The sequence below is a fragment of the Festucalex cinctus genome, chromosome 10 (assembly GCF_051991245.1).
Source record: "Festucalex cinctus isolate MCC-2025b chromosome 10, RoL_Fcin_1.0, whole genome shotgun sequence".
Lineage (NCBI taxonomy): Eukaryota > Metazoa > Chordata > Actinopteri > Syngnathiformes > Syngnathidae > Festucalex > Festucalex cinctus.
The window spans coordinates 18,788,942-18,803,889 of record NC_135420.1 but is presented as its reverse complement, the minus strand read 5'-3'; the positions used below and the strand labels follow the sequence as shown (position 1 = coordinate 18,803,889).

Sequence of the window (14,948 nt, the reverse complement as noted above, 5' to 3'; positions counted from 1 at the left end):
TCTATTGAAGTGATATCATAAATGAGCTTTTCGGCGTTCATTTAAAATGTATTTGTTTCGGTATTGCTGTACATCCAAGAAGGATGAAGGATGATCAAGCAGTTGTTTGAAAATTGCTGTTTATTTACTTTTTTAAATAATAGACTACTTAGTGTCCTTTTTTAACCTTGCAGTTGACAAATACTCCATAAAAGCTAATACTAAAACTTAACTAAAACTAAGCAACAAAAATGTTTGAACAAAAAAAATAATTGAATTCCAAAAGCAAAAGTTTAAATGAAATTAAAACTAACTTCCCAAACTATTATAACCCTGGCTGAGGTGCAAAAAAAAAAAAATTCCATCCATTCATCTATGCATTTTCTATACCGCTTTCCTCACTAAGGTCACAACGAGCTGCAGCCTATCTTGGTGGACTTTGGCCAATCACAGGGTGCTCACATTCACATTTTGTGTACCAATTATTTATGCTAATGGCAAATATGCTGTCGTCTGAATAGGTCGCGTTTCCTGATTCTTTCATAAATTAAACTGTTACTTTTCATAACACTACAGATTTAAAAAAGAAAAGAAAATGTTCCTTCTGTTTTATGTCAACTCACACACCAACTAAACGAAAATGTTCTGTCGGACAGCAAGCATCATATTAACAAAATGGATGCTTTCCCCGAGTACCAGAGCTAGACAAATAATTTGAGCCTTCAACTACATAAATTAGCTCCGCTTGTATTTTTCTAACCCGCTCAATCCAAAAAACATATGTGTGTCTATCCGCTTTAGACGTGGGATTCATTTTTTTGTGGATGTATCACATTTAAACCGCCATAATAACACGTTGGGGAGTGTTTTTTCCCGGCAAAACACTTTTTTTGGTGTGAAACTCAAAGTTTGTGCTCTTACAAAAAGGGAATACGATACAGAATCAAAACATGACTCACATGGTGGTCCATCTCAAGATGTGGTTGAATTTTATCGGTCCATAAGTATGTCACAACCTCAAAATTGATTGAAGATGTACGATTTTCAACGATGGCTCATCTAATTGCTACGGATCTTCACTGTAGTCCCCCGGACTAAGTAAGATTTTGCTTGGAACCCCCCCACCAGTCCATTTAAAGGATTTTGTTTGTGTGTGCGTGCGTGCTTGTACAACACAAGATAGCCGATGCAGCTGAGGTCAAAATGATCAGTATGTGCTTTTTTTTCAGCGCTCAAGCAGGCAGCTAAAATCTTTAAGTGATCTTCTTCCAGCTTTTGATGCTTTGCCAGAGCAAGCCGTTGAGATTTATTTTATTTTTTTTTATCTCTGTAATGGAAATTTACCAGAGCAGAATACTACATGAGATCAGATATTAATGTCTGAGCTGTATGGTGTAGCAGCATGCAGCTCATTGGCCAAGGTTACTTTTACTTTTTGTGATCATGGAATAGTTTATTTTTGGTATAAGTGAGACCGCAGCCCTTGTGTTTTTACAGACCTTTTTGGTAAAGCATTTCCACAAGCTTTATAAATTAGTCCCAGAATGAGGATATTTGCAAAGTAAATGGCCTGTATGGGGATCGAACCCATGACCTTGGCGTTATTAGCACCACACTCTAACCAACTGAGCTAACCGGCCACATTTAATCATTGATGTCAGTATTGGTATAAAATTTAACGGTGATTCTCCATTGTGCCAAACTACCACAGTATAGCGCCAACCACTGACATGGAGGACGTGCTCGATGTCAGATTTTGCAGCAGCCTCCACGAGTACCTGACGCCTAAACATAAGACCAGTATAGTCCCACAATATGCTCATTCAAAATTTATTTTGAAATTAGAACAGTTGAAAGTTAACCAGCGTCATGGAACAAATTGCAGTTCCACTGCAATGTTAATCACAACTGAACATTATTATGTTTGTAAGGCTAATGTGAGTGCACACTGCTTTTGGTATTTTTTTTTTTTAATTACGTTTAACCACGCAGTCTTTAAAAGAATATTTCCTATGACTAAATAAATGGCTATGGAGCAGCTTATGGCAGTCTGTAAACTCACTATTGATTTATAATATCTGCTTTGACACCCACACATTTAACATGCACTGACCTCAGCTGATTCAACAGCCCATTTTGCCACTGTGGCCGGATGACATTGTAAAACAAAACCCTTTTGGACGATCTATTTATTGACTTATGCAGTTATCCCCCCCCCCCCCCCCCCTTTTTTTTTTTATTATTATTGGGGGCGAAGCTTCCCGTTGCTCAAATAATCTATTGATCGTTCACACCAGATGGAAAACTAACAACTGGTATCTGCGGTATTTGGCATCAGGGATATTTGGAAGACACAATATCGGGTGTGTCTTAAATAACCCAAATAAAGATGGAGGAAGACTCAGACGCTCTGCGATTGTGATTAATGAAAATTTTTCAAGTAAGAAAACAGACCGGTGATTCATCGATTGTTCCCGACAGTGGCGTTTCACATGAGGGAGCTCAGCGTGTTTATGTGAGAGAATTTTGTGACGTCAGACGTCAAAAGCACTCTAGCACGCCTAATTTTCACTAAATCATCTTCAAAATTCCAGTGATTGCTGTTCTTTGTCCGTTTGTGTCCGATTCTTGAGTTCAGTCGTATAAGTATGTGGTGGGCAGATACCTAAATCAGGGCTGTGCATCTCTCCAATAAAAGATTAATTTGATGCATATCTTGATACATTTCAAAGTGAGACGATTTGGTTCGGTTTGAGTCGATCGTTTTTGATAAAGCTTTTGGATCTGGTTAAATTGTACTCGTAGAACCACTGCAAGCCTGCATTTTCTCTTTCCTGGCCTGATGTCACCCACATAGTCAGACAAATTTTTCATTTTCTCCCCCGCTGTTAACTGACCTGGCCCTGACTCCATCTGGCTGCTTAAAACAAAAAAGCCATCACGGCTATTTTGTTGCGAGGACACTAGGAAAGACGAGAGAGTCACCAGGAGGGAGCGTGAGAAGCCAATGAAGTGTAGCCTTGAGCTGGAGAAAAAAAGATGATGGGGATGGTATTCCCATCTGTCCCCCCGGTGAGCACAAAGTAAATACACGTTATACGCGTGAGAACAAATAAACACTCTTTGGGGAGCAATAGCGGCTGTTGAAGTTGAAGCGTTTATACTATAAGGCGTTCTGGAAATTTAACTTTAAAATATTGATGGCCTTTTGGAAGACAACAAGGATAACATAACAGAATCATAATTTGAATGGCTTTTGTGCTTCATCCACTAAATCAATTATTGGCGTTACAATAACAATAAATAGCATTACTTTGACAGATATTAGGTAGGCCTATATGAACTGGCTGACGGCATCTATACTGAAACTAGATTACACACAGACTCAATTTTCTTAACTCAACTAAATTTTTGATCGTAAGTCATTTTGGTCAACATTGGATCATTCAGAAATGATCAGGAGACAGTTGGCTGCGCTGCGAGAAAAGGGGGTGAATAATTTTGCACGCTCTACTTTTCAGTTATTTATTTGAAAAAAATAATATATATGTTTCAAATATCATGTTCATTGCATACCACTTCACAATTGTTGGAAATCTCAGGGGAAAAAAAATCCAATTTTATATCTTTAGGCCGGAGGCCTGAAATGTGGCGAAAGATCAAAAAGTTAAGGGGGGGGCTAATACTTTTGCAAGGCACTGTATGTTATAATGATGGATCTATTTCACCCACTGATGTATCAACAAGAGTCACTGAAAAACGGGACTGCGGGACTTACTGGGAAACCAAAAGTCAAAGCAAGAGGCATAATCCATAATCCATAATCCATCCAAGTGAATTAAATCAACAGCTATTTGATTTGTTAGTAATTACAGTATTACGTTACAGCAAAATGCGATCGTTACTGTAACTGTGTGAACACTGACGAAGTCTCATCATCTCACTAAGACTTGCTTTCTGCTCAACCACCCAAATTCTAAAAAGATGATTCATATAATGACTTTAATGCGCCATCACTCATACAGGTAACGCACACCGCTCTTCTGCATTATCGGGTGCAACTTGACCGGCCTCAAGTGCCCTCATAGGTTCGCTTGGAAAAAAAAAAATTTTTTGTACTGAACCACATGCCGCACTAAGCTCTAATTCATGCGTCAAATGTCTCACGCCCTTGACATACTTTTGAAGGTTACACAGTAGTATTACAGGTGGGCTGGAAAAGCATACTAATGTGATGTGAGAATCATAAATTAGCATGAAATGGTTCATTTGTTATTCTTAATTGTCACAGTGATTATGTTTCCTGTTACAAATACTAAATTATAGTGCTGTTATAACCTTTTGGCATACTGCAGGGGGGGATAAAGTGTCATCGAAAGCTATTACTGTACGCCCCTCATCAAGTAAAATGGGATATTCAGTCTTGGGAAGCTATTTAGACAAAAAGAGAGGGTTGGAATTCAGCTCTTAAAATAAAGGTGCCTTTTTGCAATTTAAGACAGCCACATGCATGAAGCACACATTCATCAAATTTGTTGAAATTTTGTATTGTGCACATTTGTTGAAGTCATTTAAGCTTCTTTTCCAAGCTTCTTACCCTTACCTGTCAGCCTTTCGGTTCTACTGTAGTTGCCCGTATCCCAGAACAGGAGAAGCAGCATAGAAAATGGATTGAAGGTGTTAAAAGGGGAGTAATTGAATCCAGCTGACACTGAATTCACCCAGGCCCATCGATTACACTGGTGACCCAAATGCATTCGGTAATTTTGGGTCAAGCTAACGACATGATGATGAAGAAGTGAGATCTGTTTACATCATCTGCATGTGGATCTTGCTGTTCCTTATAAATGTACTTAACGCACTCAGATCTCCTGCATGGACTCCGGCGAGTCCGTTTAACTTCTGCCATGTAGGTCATATGACTCATCTGTGCTGAATTTCAAGGGAGTGGGAAAGCCGCTTTGATTGGTTCGAAATCAAGTCAGCTGTGTTCTAACCGCCTGTATACAAAAATGCTAAAAAGAAACAATACTCCAACTATGCGTAGTTACACTGTACTTTACGCTACTTGCGCCAAAAGAAAAAAAGTTGCATGAATATTGGATTGGTGTGGTCTCTGTATCCACAACCGAAAACAACAGCATGTTTCTGTAGAAGAAAGATGGGTTCCGTGTAGGTTTTGATTGCACAAACCCACACTTCAATGCAATAGTTCAGCAATGAAACAGCAAATAGTGTTGATCTCTTGTGATGAGTTTAAAGATGCCAAAATGGGAGGCACAAAAATACACGGGTATCCCGGAGGCACAAGCAGACGGCAGCTAGCTTAACCGCTAGCTGGCTAGCAAGAGCGTACGAATGCTGCACTGCATCACCAGTTGAACGAACGACAGTTTGCTGTCAGCCAGTTAACACAAAACTACCTCATCGGAATTACACAGGCCGCCAAACTGACTGTTGACAGACTCATGATTCTGACTGGCTGTACAAAGGAAGCAATTGTAGAGTTTTATTTATGTTGGCAGGGCCGAAAAACTGAATAAATAAACAAATGAACAATTTAAATCTTAAAAACTACTACATGGCACTTGTAGAACTGTTGTATAAAAACAACGTCACACTTGACGTTATGATGTACTCTATGTCTATACCTATATGTGCCCTGATTGGCTGAGGACTATTCTAGGGTGAAGTCCAACTTGAGTCTGACCGCTGAACAGGATAAGCAGATGACGGATGGGATTCACTCATTTCCTACTCTCAGAATGATCAACATGCAAGATGTGGCAATCTCGACTTGTTAATAAACCAAGATGAGACCGCTGAGTTGAAATCCGAGAAGAGTCACCTCCCTACATTCTTTCTGGATTTGTGATGGATCTGATACATGTTCAAGAAGCAGACTCGCTAGGATCACCTTCCCTTCACTTTTCCGACTTCCCTGGACAAATTACTGGACACTCTTCCTCCTCCGGCCTGAGCCTGGAAAGACACCTCGTTAGGAGTCGCGCTGCGGCTCCAATGCTGCTTACATCACCTTTTGAAGGAAAGTTGGGAATGACATTGAGGATACGCTGAGTCACGCGCAGGTAATTCCAACCACGTAGCCTGTGCCCTGATCCACTTCTTCCGAGTGTAAGGTATCGGAATTGGAAGTAATTGTAGTGTTAATTGGTTATGGTTTTAGAATGCCACAGAAATGTTAGCGAAATAACCAAATGTGCACCTAAAACCAGAACACTGAACAACCAAAGCAGAAAATGTCCCGAAGTACTTCTTTCACACCATTTTGCCTTCTCTGCTCCAAATCAGCCAAAGTGGTCAATTCACAAAACTGATGAAGTGGCCAAATGGCTTTGCACACATGCTGTGTAGATGATGGAGGTGGTTGGTACCAACGAGAAGTACAGAGTGGAAAGAGAAAGAGAGTGGCAGCTGCGCTCATTCTTTCCACAATAAGCCTTGGCAATTATTTGGAATGTTTGTATGCACTAAGCCCAGTAAAACGATTTTCACAATACAGCCTGTGATTTCCATTGGTGGTGCTGAAGCAGCCAAACTAATATACATCCATGATTGACAACCCTGATAACACTGACTGATATCTGACAGGAGAATAATAAAAATGCTGCAATATATGCGTTAAACCCACGTGAACCCCAAATCATTCCTGAGGGAGATGGCACCGAAAACAGCCAACAACCTTTTGTATCTGAATATTCGCTTTCCCAGACGGATGGATCCCCTCATTCCCATTAAGTCCCTCGCTGAGACGGCCTGGCTGGAGGGGCTGTGATGTGGTTGGACGCGGTGAGCCAGCACGGATTCCATCTCCGCTTTCATGGAGTATCGAGTGTTCCTTTATAGACCTGGCCTCTCTTTTCTCAAGTCCTTAAATTCAACGGGACAGGCTCAAGCAAAAGATATAACGGATAATGATGCGGAATGATGATCTATAGCCGAAATGTTTCGGTCCCCTCGGTCTGGGTAATAACGGAAACACACAAAAACGTAGAACCAAAACGTTTTCTCCAATCAAATCGACTGTTTTATTGCATGTGTCTAATAAAAAAAAAAGGACATGCTGAGATGAAATTGTTGTTTACCTTGTCAGAAAGCCTCGGATCTCCCGTGCGCTAGACTGTAATATTCTCTCATATTATGGCCTTATTCTGTTACCGGAGGTCAGGAAGTACAGTTAAGAGCGCTGCTGTGGGACAAATGCAGATTACTGAGGATTGAGGTATCCTTGAGAGCGAAAATAAGATTTTCTGTAAACCGAGGTTTGAAGCAAAAAAAAATCAGTTTGCATCGGCTCCTTTTATGTTCCGTCTACGGATGATCTTTTATTTTCAGAGCTTTAATGCAAATGTACATCTTGAATCAGTGAATCGTGTAAGTCAAGTCTTCAGTCTGTTCTCTGTGCAGTAGATTTGTGTCAGATGCGTTTTATGCTGTCTTCAGTTTATCCAGCCAATTGTGCAATGTCACGCTCTGTAAACAGCAACAAGATTACTTGCATCGCTACTGATTATGATTAACTTGTCAGTAGCCTATTGGAGTATTGCAGGGACTCTTCTTGTCATCCATGGTTGGTCACCCGATTTATGTGTATGTGTACCTTTGTCTAGTGTTGGAATTCTCGAGATCAAGGCCAAGACTCAATGCCAAGGCTACTTTTTAAGGGTCTCAGACTTGTTACCGTCCTCTAGCTTTGTCCCTACATCACCCCAATGTTTTTAACCTTTTGCTCATTTATTTTTTGACGCACCTTTTAATTCTATTACACCGTCATCATCACAGTCTTCCTGGCCTGGCATAATTCATCTGCTGAAGCTCCCGAGGTTTCCATTGAGTGGAATGTAGTACACACGGTTTTACTAACACCTCTCTCAGTCGATTGAGGCCACATTCCTACATTTTTCGAAGACTACAGCTTCAAACTGCTTCATCTGGCTTCAAATTTTAACTTGTAACCATTGGGTAATGGTTCCCTTGAGTTCATACCTGCGATCCTACGGAGTCTGCATTCTGGTTTTACTGTGGAATTCCTGTCTGTTCCTGGTGGATTTCAGTCAAGACGCTCCTGCTTTGATCCTCCCATCATCAGAGCCCTCAAGTTTTTGTTCCATAGCTGAATTTACTGCATACATTAAGAAAAATGGTTCAACATAATCAGAGGTTAGGAATAAGGATGTGGGAATTTGTAGTTGATTAACTTGAGTTTCAGAAAGCTAACCCCATCTGATTGCATCAGGAATGTCAAAGAGAGAGTCCGTGCCGAAAGAACGTTTCCTTTCACTCCATTTTTCATTGGATATCCTCGTCAGTAGCCAAGTATTTTGATTTCATCATTAAACAAGAATATGATACATGAGTTATGCCAATTTAATCACATCGTGAATGGATCATTCCAGGCTTCTTTCAAACCCTCGTCGACATTTTCAGATGGTGAGGAACAAGATGTATCGTGCGCGCGGACACAATCACAAGAATGAGGAATGTTACGTAGCATCCAATGTCTCCTGCAGACACAAGTGTGGTAGAAGTCGCGGACAGATGGCGGACGAGAGCAAGTGATCCAACATATGGGTGTCGTGCCCTCCATATGCCATTGAGCCGACTTTATATCTTTCCCGCACATGTTAGTCGGAGGAAAAACATTCTGCGGTTTAAGATGCGTGCGAGTCCAGTCAGCTATTCTTCACTTAGCAACTCTTTTCGGAAAATATGTTTGAAATTTGCAGCCTCTCACCCATATTTCTCTTCTCTTTGTGTGAGCAGAATACTGGCAAATTGGGCTATACTGCAAAACTTCCAGTTGGATTACATTTCCAGAAAGCTGCTGCCTTTCAACACAAAACCTTGCAGATCAAAAGTAGAAAGGATTGTTAAAAAGAGGGAGCGAAAAAGACTGACATATACTGACAGGTTGATTGGATTGACTTGGAGTAGAGGAAATGTTGAAGTGTATTCTTTTACTAACATTTCAAGGCAGTAATCAAGCCATCTCTTCTGGCTGACATATTTGGGTCTCCCGAGTGCTTGCAATCATCAAGTGTAAAATTACACTGTCAATGTTAGAAAATCGGTCTATAGGGCAAGCCGTTCAAATGTTGGCCTTATTGTGATGTAGCCTAATCGTCTGGCTTTTTATGGCCACTGTGGTTCAAACACATATTCCATGGATTAACACTTGTTAGTCAACATAATGCAAAGCTCGGGATAGGCAGCAGCTCATTTGCATGAGAGAGGCCACCCCTCAAAACTCTCTGATTTAGTGGTACTAATAAACAAGATTTTTGACCTAAGTCAAATGTCAGACATTTCACAAAGACATGAGATTTTGCTGAATACCTGCATCATATGTGCCCTTTAAACAAATCAAATCAGTCATATAACTGACACCTAATTGAAAGCCATTTAGTGTCAAAAGGCCTGGTCATTGTCCTATTTAGTCAAACTTTTCGAAACCCAGGACACAATTTGGAGTGGCAAACGATGTTTCACTGCATTTTCCTTGCCTCAAGCAGCTTTGTGTTTGACAAAAAAAAAGGAAAAGGAAATCTTCAAGTCTGCGCCGGCCGCTGCCAGCGCTTTCATTTTGCGGCTGTGTGATGTTGTGAGCCGTCCTTGCCTATCAGAGTGTTTGATGGCTGCTGCTTGCGGTCATGTCACTAGAAAATGATTGCAAAAAAGGTTGAAACATAATTCCCACCATGTAATGCTGTTTTCTGACCTCTGGATGTATAAACTGTCTGTTGTTCCTTTTAGCTATCGTTAATACAGATTATTAAACAAAAAAAAAAAAACAAAAAAAAGTCAAAATGGGTTTGTGGTCTGAGTGGTGGAGCGTGGAGGACCCAAGTGCACAGAGGCAGAGAAACAAGGAGGAATTAGTATTAAAAAATAAATAAATAAATAAATAAATAAATAAATAAATAAAATAACAAACTGTTCTTGTGGGAAACTCCGCTTCTTCATAGGCTGCTGAGACAATTTATCAGTTCCCATGCAGTGACAACACAAAGTGATAGTCGTAGATAGGTGAGTGATGTGACGCTGAGCTTTTGTTATTAAGGATTCCACTGGTTTTAATGCTGTGTTTAGTCCTAATTTGACAAAACTGTTGCAAGTCTTAGTAGCTACTGCAGACATTTTATCTAATCTGTCTCTCATTTCATCTCTCATAAATCACAAGTCTAACACAATTTCTATTAAGTTTGTGACTGAGCGAACTGGTAGCAGAGGGTGTGTGTATGTATGTTTGTGGCCGCAACTTCTAGAGAGACAACAACCCTACCACTACGTCTTCTGTCGAGGTTTGGTTAGCTTTTCTCAAAGACACCACAGAACAATAAATACCATACATACTATATTAAAGCTATTTTACCCCTAAAAATAAAAGTATTTTGTTCAGACTTTGTAACAAAAATGTAATTCCTTCTGCTTGTCCTGTTTGATAGGAAAGGGCTTTGACGGAAGATAAAAACTGCTACATTAGCATCTTGTGCTAGCAGCTAACACACTAATTGTGTTTTTTAGATTGGTTTTCTTACTTATTAACTTGTAAGACTACTATCTGACGGTATTAGGGCCACGTATACACTATATATATATATATATATATATATATATATATATATATATATATATATATATATATATATATATATATATATATATATATATATATATATATATATATATATAAAATGGCAAATTTGCGAGGAAAAACTAGTAAATTTGCGAGTTTTTAAAGTGGCAGATTTGCGAGGAAAAAAAACTCAGAAACTTGCGAGAAATACACATAGCGTACTACTCGACTGTTTGTGCCAATACTTTTCGGTCTGGTTTCCAAATAAGGAGATAGTAATTGCTTTAGCAGAGATTAGCTATATGATGTTAAGCAATCGCCACTCCACATTTTAAAAAAGGTTTTAGGATGAAGACAGCCTGACTTGCTTTTCTGTTGAAAATGTGAAGGCCCGGTCCTCAATTGCCCCCTACTGAGTGAGTTATTGTTGTCATCAACTACTGTAAGAAACTGATATCATTATCAGGCACAATTTGCTGTCCAATCTGTCATCACTGCAAAGTAAATAGCTTGTCTACAGCTCGTGTTACCGCAAGTAGTTGCACAGTCGTTCCGGGATGTCCTCAATATATTGTTGTTTTATTACTCCCATCCAGCATGTGATGATTCATTTTTTCCACAACACTAACATCACTCAGATTTTTGTTTTAGTTTAATTGTTCTTGTTGTCTGTCTGAATACCCACTTCATTTAGCACCCAGCATGTTTGCTAATAGTCTACGACAACAATGCAGTTTGGTTTTTTTTCTTCTTGAGTAGCTTGATGAAATCCAATGTAATAATACTTGGCCGCATATAATGTATGAAAATAAACACGTCTGGTGCTTCTCCTAATTGAACATGGTTCCATGAACTGCGTGTGAAAGCTCTGTTTTTCATTGTTTGCTAGACGTTTTGCTTTTTCAAGGGTTCTCTGCAGAAATGCAGTGATTTGTGTCTCACTCTTGACTACCGGAAATTGACTCGGGGATATTTCACTCTTCACTGGAAAGCCTAGATACAGATGTCAACACTAGCTAGACGTGAAAATGTTCACAAATGCTCGACATTATGAGACACTTTATGAGATCCAAAATATTCAGCAGCATATGGAATTAAAAAGAATCAATTATATATATATATATATATATATATATATATATATATATATATATATATATATATATATATATATATATATATATATATATATATATATATATATATATATATAATGCTGTCACATTTATTTTATCCTTTTACCTATTACTACATATTACTATTATTCATTTCCCACAATGTTACTTGTTGACCACGTAAACTCGGTCCTTACTAAAGCAGCATTTTGAATTTGACAGCATTCCACTCAACGAGTTGCTTTTTTGCAGTCCAAACAAGCGGTCTTCTGTTATGCATCAGTCTTTTGACAGCCACCTTGGCAATAGCGGACGGGCCTGCACTCTGGCCACCAACACATTTGTGGCGGAGAAACGAGTAAAAACGGATTAAAAACAATTTAGTTTGACTACATAGCGAAGGATTTATTGCATGCACTGGAAGATTAAAGTGGTTGATTTTTATCTCACATGGCTCATTTACTTTAATAGGCTGCATCTTCCTGAGGTTAGTTTTGATCTATTGGGTCAAGTATTATTTGGAAAAAATGTTTTCCCTGCAGTCAAAGAACAAGTTTGACAGTGAGGCTCAACAGAAGTGCCGGCTGAGACGCAGATCTCCAAAACAGCTTGTGATGTTAGGCTGCGTTGTGGAAAGTTAAACCCCCTCAAACGCGAGCTTGCCATTAACAGAACAATAACAGGCTTTCTGTTTGTACATCCACAATTACATTTTGCATAACTAATGTTTCCACTTTTACCTCAGTCTTTGGCATCAGGGCTGGTTTACCGGGAAGCCTTTCCGTGTCACGGACCAGCCTCCACCAAGGAACAGCAAAGGGTCCGTGTGTGTGTAATAATGCAACATGTGCACTTATGAACAGCAGCAGCAGGCTCAACGTTTGGGTTGTAACCGGTGGCGGGCGTGCGAGCGAAGGGATGCCAGAGTATTTGCTTTGGCTGATGCTTGCTTTGATTTCTGTACCAGCTGTTTCCCAAAGTGCTGCAGTCAGGGAGTTTGTATCTATTGATCATTACCTCCATCAAGGAGGTCATGTCTGGCCACTTTGATTTCTCACCGGATGAATGGTAATGACAAAATTCAGACATATTGGTTTGGCCTTGGAAGAGGCCTGCACTCAACTGAATGCAAGGAAGTTCGTCATGGTGAACTCTCCCACCCTTGCGTAGTCAAACAATCCAGACATTAGGGATTCAGCCCATATACAAGTCTAGTGCGAGATGCAGTCTGTATCTGCGCAGGGGTGGGCTAGACTCGGTTATGGTATTTTCGCAGACGCGTGCAACTTGTTGCAATTTAAAAGGGTGGGTTTTTTTTACACCCATTTTTATTTTTTTAGTTTATTTTTTACATTATTTTAACTGTCTTTGATTTGTATATCTGATTTTACTCCACGTACAACACTTTGTATGCGGCGATGATTTTGTTTTTAAAGTGCTATATAAATAAAGTGGAGATGAGAGTTGAGTATTGCGCTGTTGTGGGCATGAATATGGCTGATCTGATTCGCTGCCAATCTAAGTGCCTCCTTTAATCCCTTATACAAATGGTGTGCCAGACATGACAGTAGAAGTAAAAGCCTCTTAAAATTATCTATTTCAGGTTGCTTCACAGGAAGTGAAATATTATATATACCGGTAAATATATTCTGATTAATATTGTGTTTGTGGAATATGAGTTAAGCAGCAAAATCCATCCATTTTTATCCATCTCGTGGTGGCCATTTTGCTACTTGCTGTCAACTGAAAAGAACATTACAATTGCTCTGGTAACAACCAATCAGTGTTCAGTTTCAGAAAACAGGTGGGCTGTGATTGGTCAGCTTGAGAAACTGTGATGTCGTTCTTAAAGCGCTTTATAAATAAAGTTGAGTTGAGTCAACAGCAAGTGATTAAATGGCAGCCACACTGGAATCTGTATTATTCTTACATGTTCAATAAATGTTAAAAGTACATTTAAATAAATAAATAAATGACAATTGCAGCCACAAGATGGATTGGAAAAAAAAGAAAAGGATTTTGCTGCTTAACTCATATTCCACAATTGTAATATTAATCAGAATACTAGTCATCTGTTGATCAATTTCTTTGTTGAATGTCCAGTAATCTCGAAGATTGAAATAGAATGAGAATCCATATTTTTATTTTGTGAATATATGCGTATTAACATCCATGAAAGCAAAGTGATGGACAGGAAATGACAACAGCAAGTACCGTGCGCGTGCACGCGTGGGGATGGGATAATGGGAAACGCTGTGGCGTAACACTCGGCCTTGAAATATGGAATAAGTGTCCAACGAAACACGACAAATGGATGTGGAAATACAGATTACTGCGACATTAAACGTTTGGGAGGCAAGCGACGCCGGTCTTTAATGGCTTCATCCCACGAAGAGGAAGAGGAAAACGTGGGGGGTGTCGCGTGGAGGCACATCGGCGCAGCCTCGGAGCTTTCCGCCAAGAGATGCCGCCTCATGTACTCGTCCCTCGGCCGGCAGTCGGACGTGTGCCTCTTCTTCGTCAAGGGGGAGTTCTTCGCCATGGATGCCCGCTGTGCACACTCGGGTAAAAAGCTCGTTTTAAAAGCCACACCGTGGTTACTGCGGGGCCGGGCTGCCCATCCTATGGTTTCCCCTTCCCGTTGCCAAAACAAATTTCAAAGTAAAACATTATTAGACATTATGCAAGACGTCGTCGTTAAACGGTCATTTTAAAGTTAATTAAAACGCACATATATTTTGGCTCCTCTGACAGACGGCATACCACGTTACAATGTAACTCATGGGAGTGTTTGTTCTGATAGGGAATTTCGAAGTAAAAGCCTTTTGACATTTATCTATCTATCTATCTATCTATCTGTCTGTCTGTCTGTCTGTCTGTCTTTATTTATTTATTTATTTAGCGAGCTTAGTATTGTTCATTCGGCAGCCTTACCGATTTAAAAAATACAAAATAAATAATAATCATTTTCTTTAAGTTCCCAACATTTTGCAGAAATTAGAGATTGGTTGATTCTAGTTAGTCTCTACCATGAAAACAAGCCAAAGTTTTACTATTTACACTAGTGATATTTATTGGAAGAAATAAAGCACTGTAGTTGCCTGATGTACATCTGTTGTGTTTCCTAGGAGGTCCTCTGTGTGAAGGGGACATCGAGGACGCCGATGGAGTCCTGCGGGTCTTCTGTCCATGGCATGACTACGACTTTGACCTAAGGACCGGGAAGTCAGGGACATCATTGAAGGTCACTATTGAAA

At 39.7% G+C, this 14,948-nt stretch overlaps 1 protein-coding gene and 1 non-coding gene across 4 annotated transcripts in view; one reads left to right on the top strand and one right to left on the bottom strand.

Moving 5' to 3' along the window:
* Positions 1 to 1,545: 1,545 nt before the first annotated feature.
* On the bottom strand, positions 1,546 to 1,619 carry trnai-aau (transfer RNA isoleucine (anticodon AAU)). The gene has a single exon. It is a non-coding gene; the product is annotated as a tRNA-Ile (tRNA).
* A 12,269-nt stretch (positions 1,620 to 13,888) lies between these two features.
* LOC144026598 (Rieske domain-containing protein) overlaps positions 13,889 to 14,948 on the top strand; it is a 31,806-nt gene continuing 30,746 nt past the window's right edge. For all 3 annotated transcript variants that reach the window (XR_013285228.1, XR_013285227.1, XM_077533373.1), the window contains exons 1-2: positions 13,889 to 14,256; positions 14,820 to 14,935. Coding sequence is in view for 1 of the 3 variants with exons in the window: in XM_077533373.1 (XP_077389499.1) it covers positions 14,067 to 14,256; positions 14,820 to 14,935 (306 nt within the window). In the remaining 2 variants the exon portion in view is untranslated. The remainder of the gene's footprint in view (positions 14,257 to 14,819; positions 14,936 to 14,948) is intronic.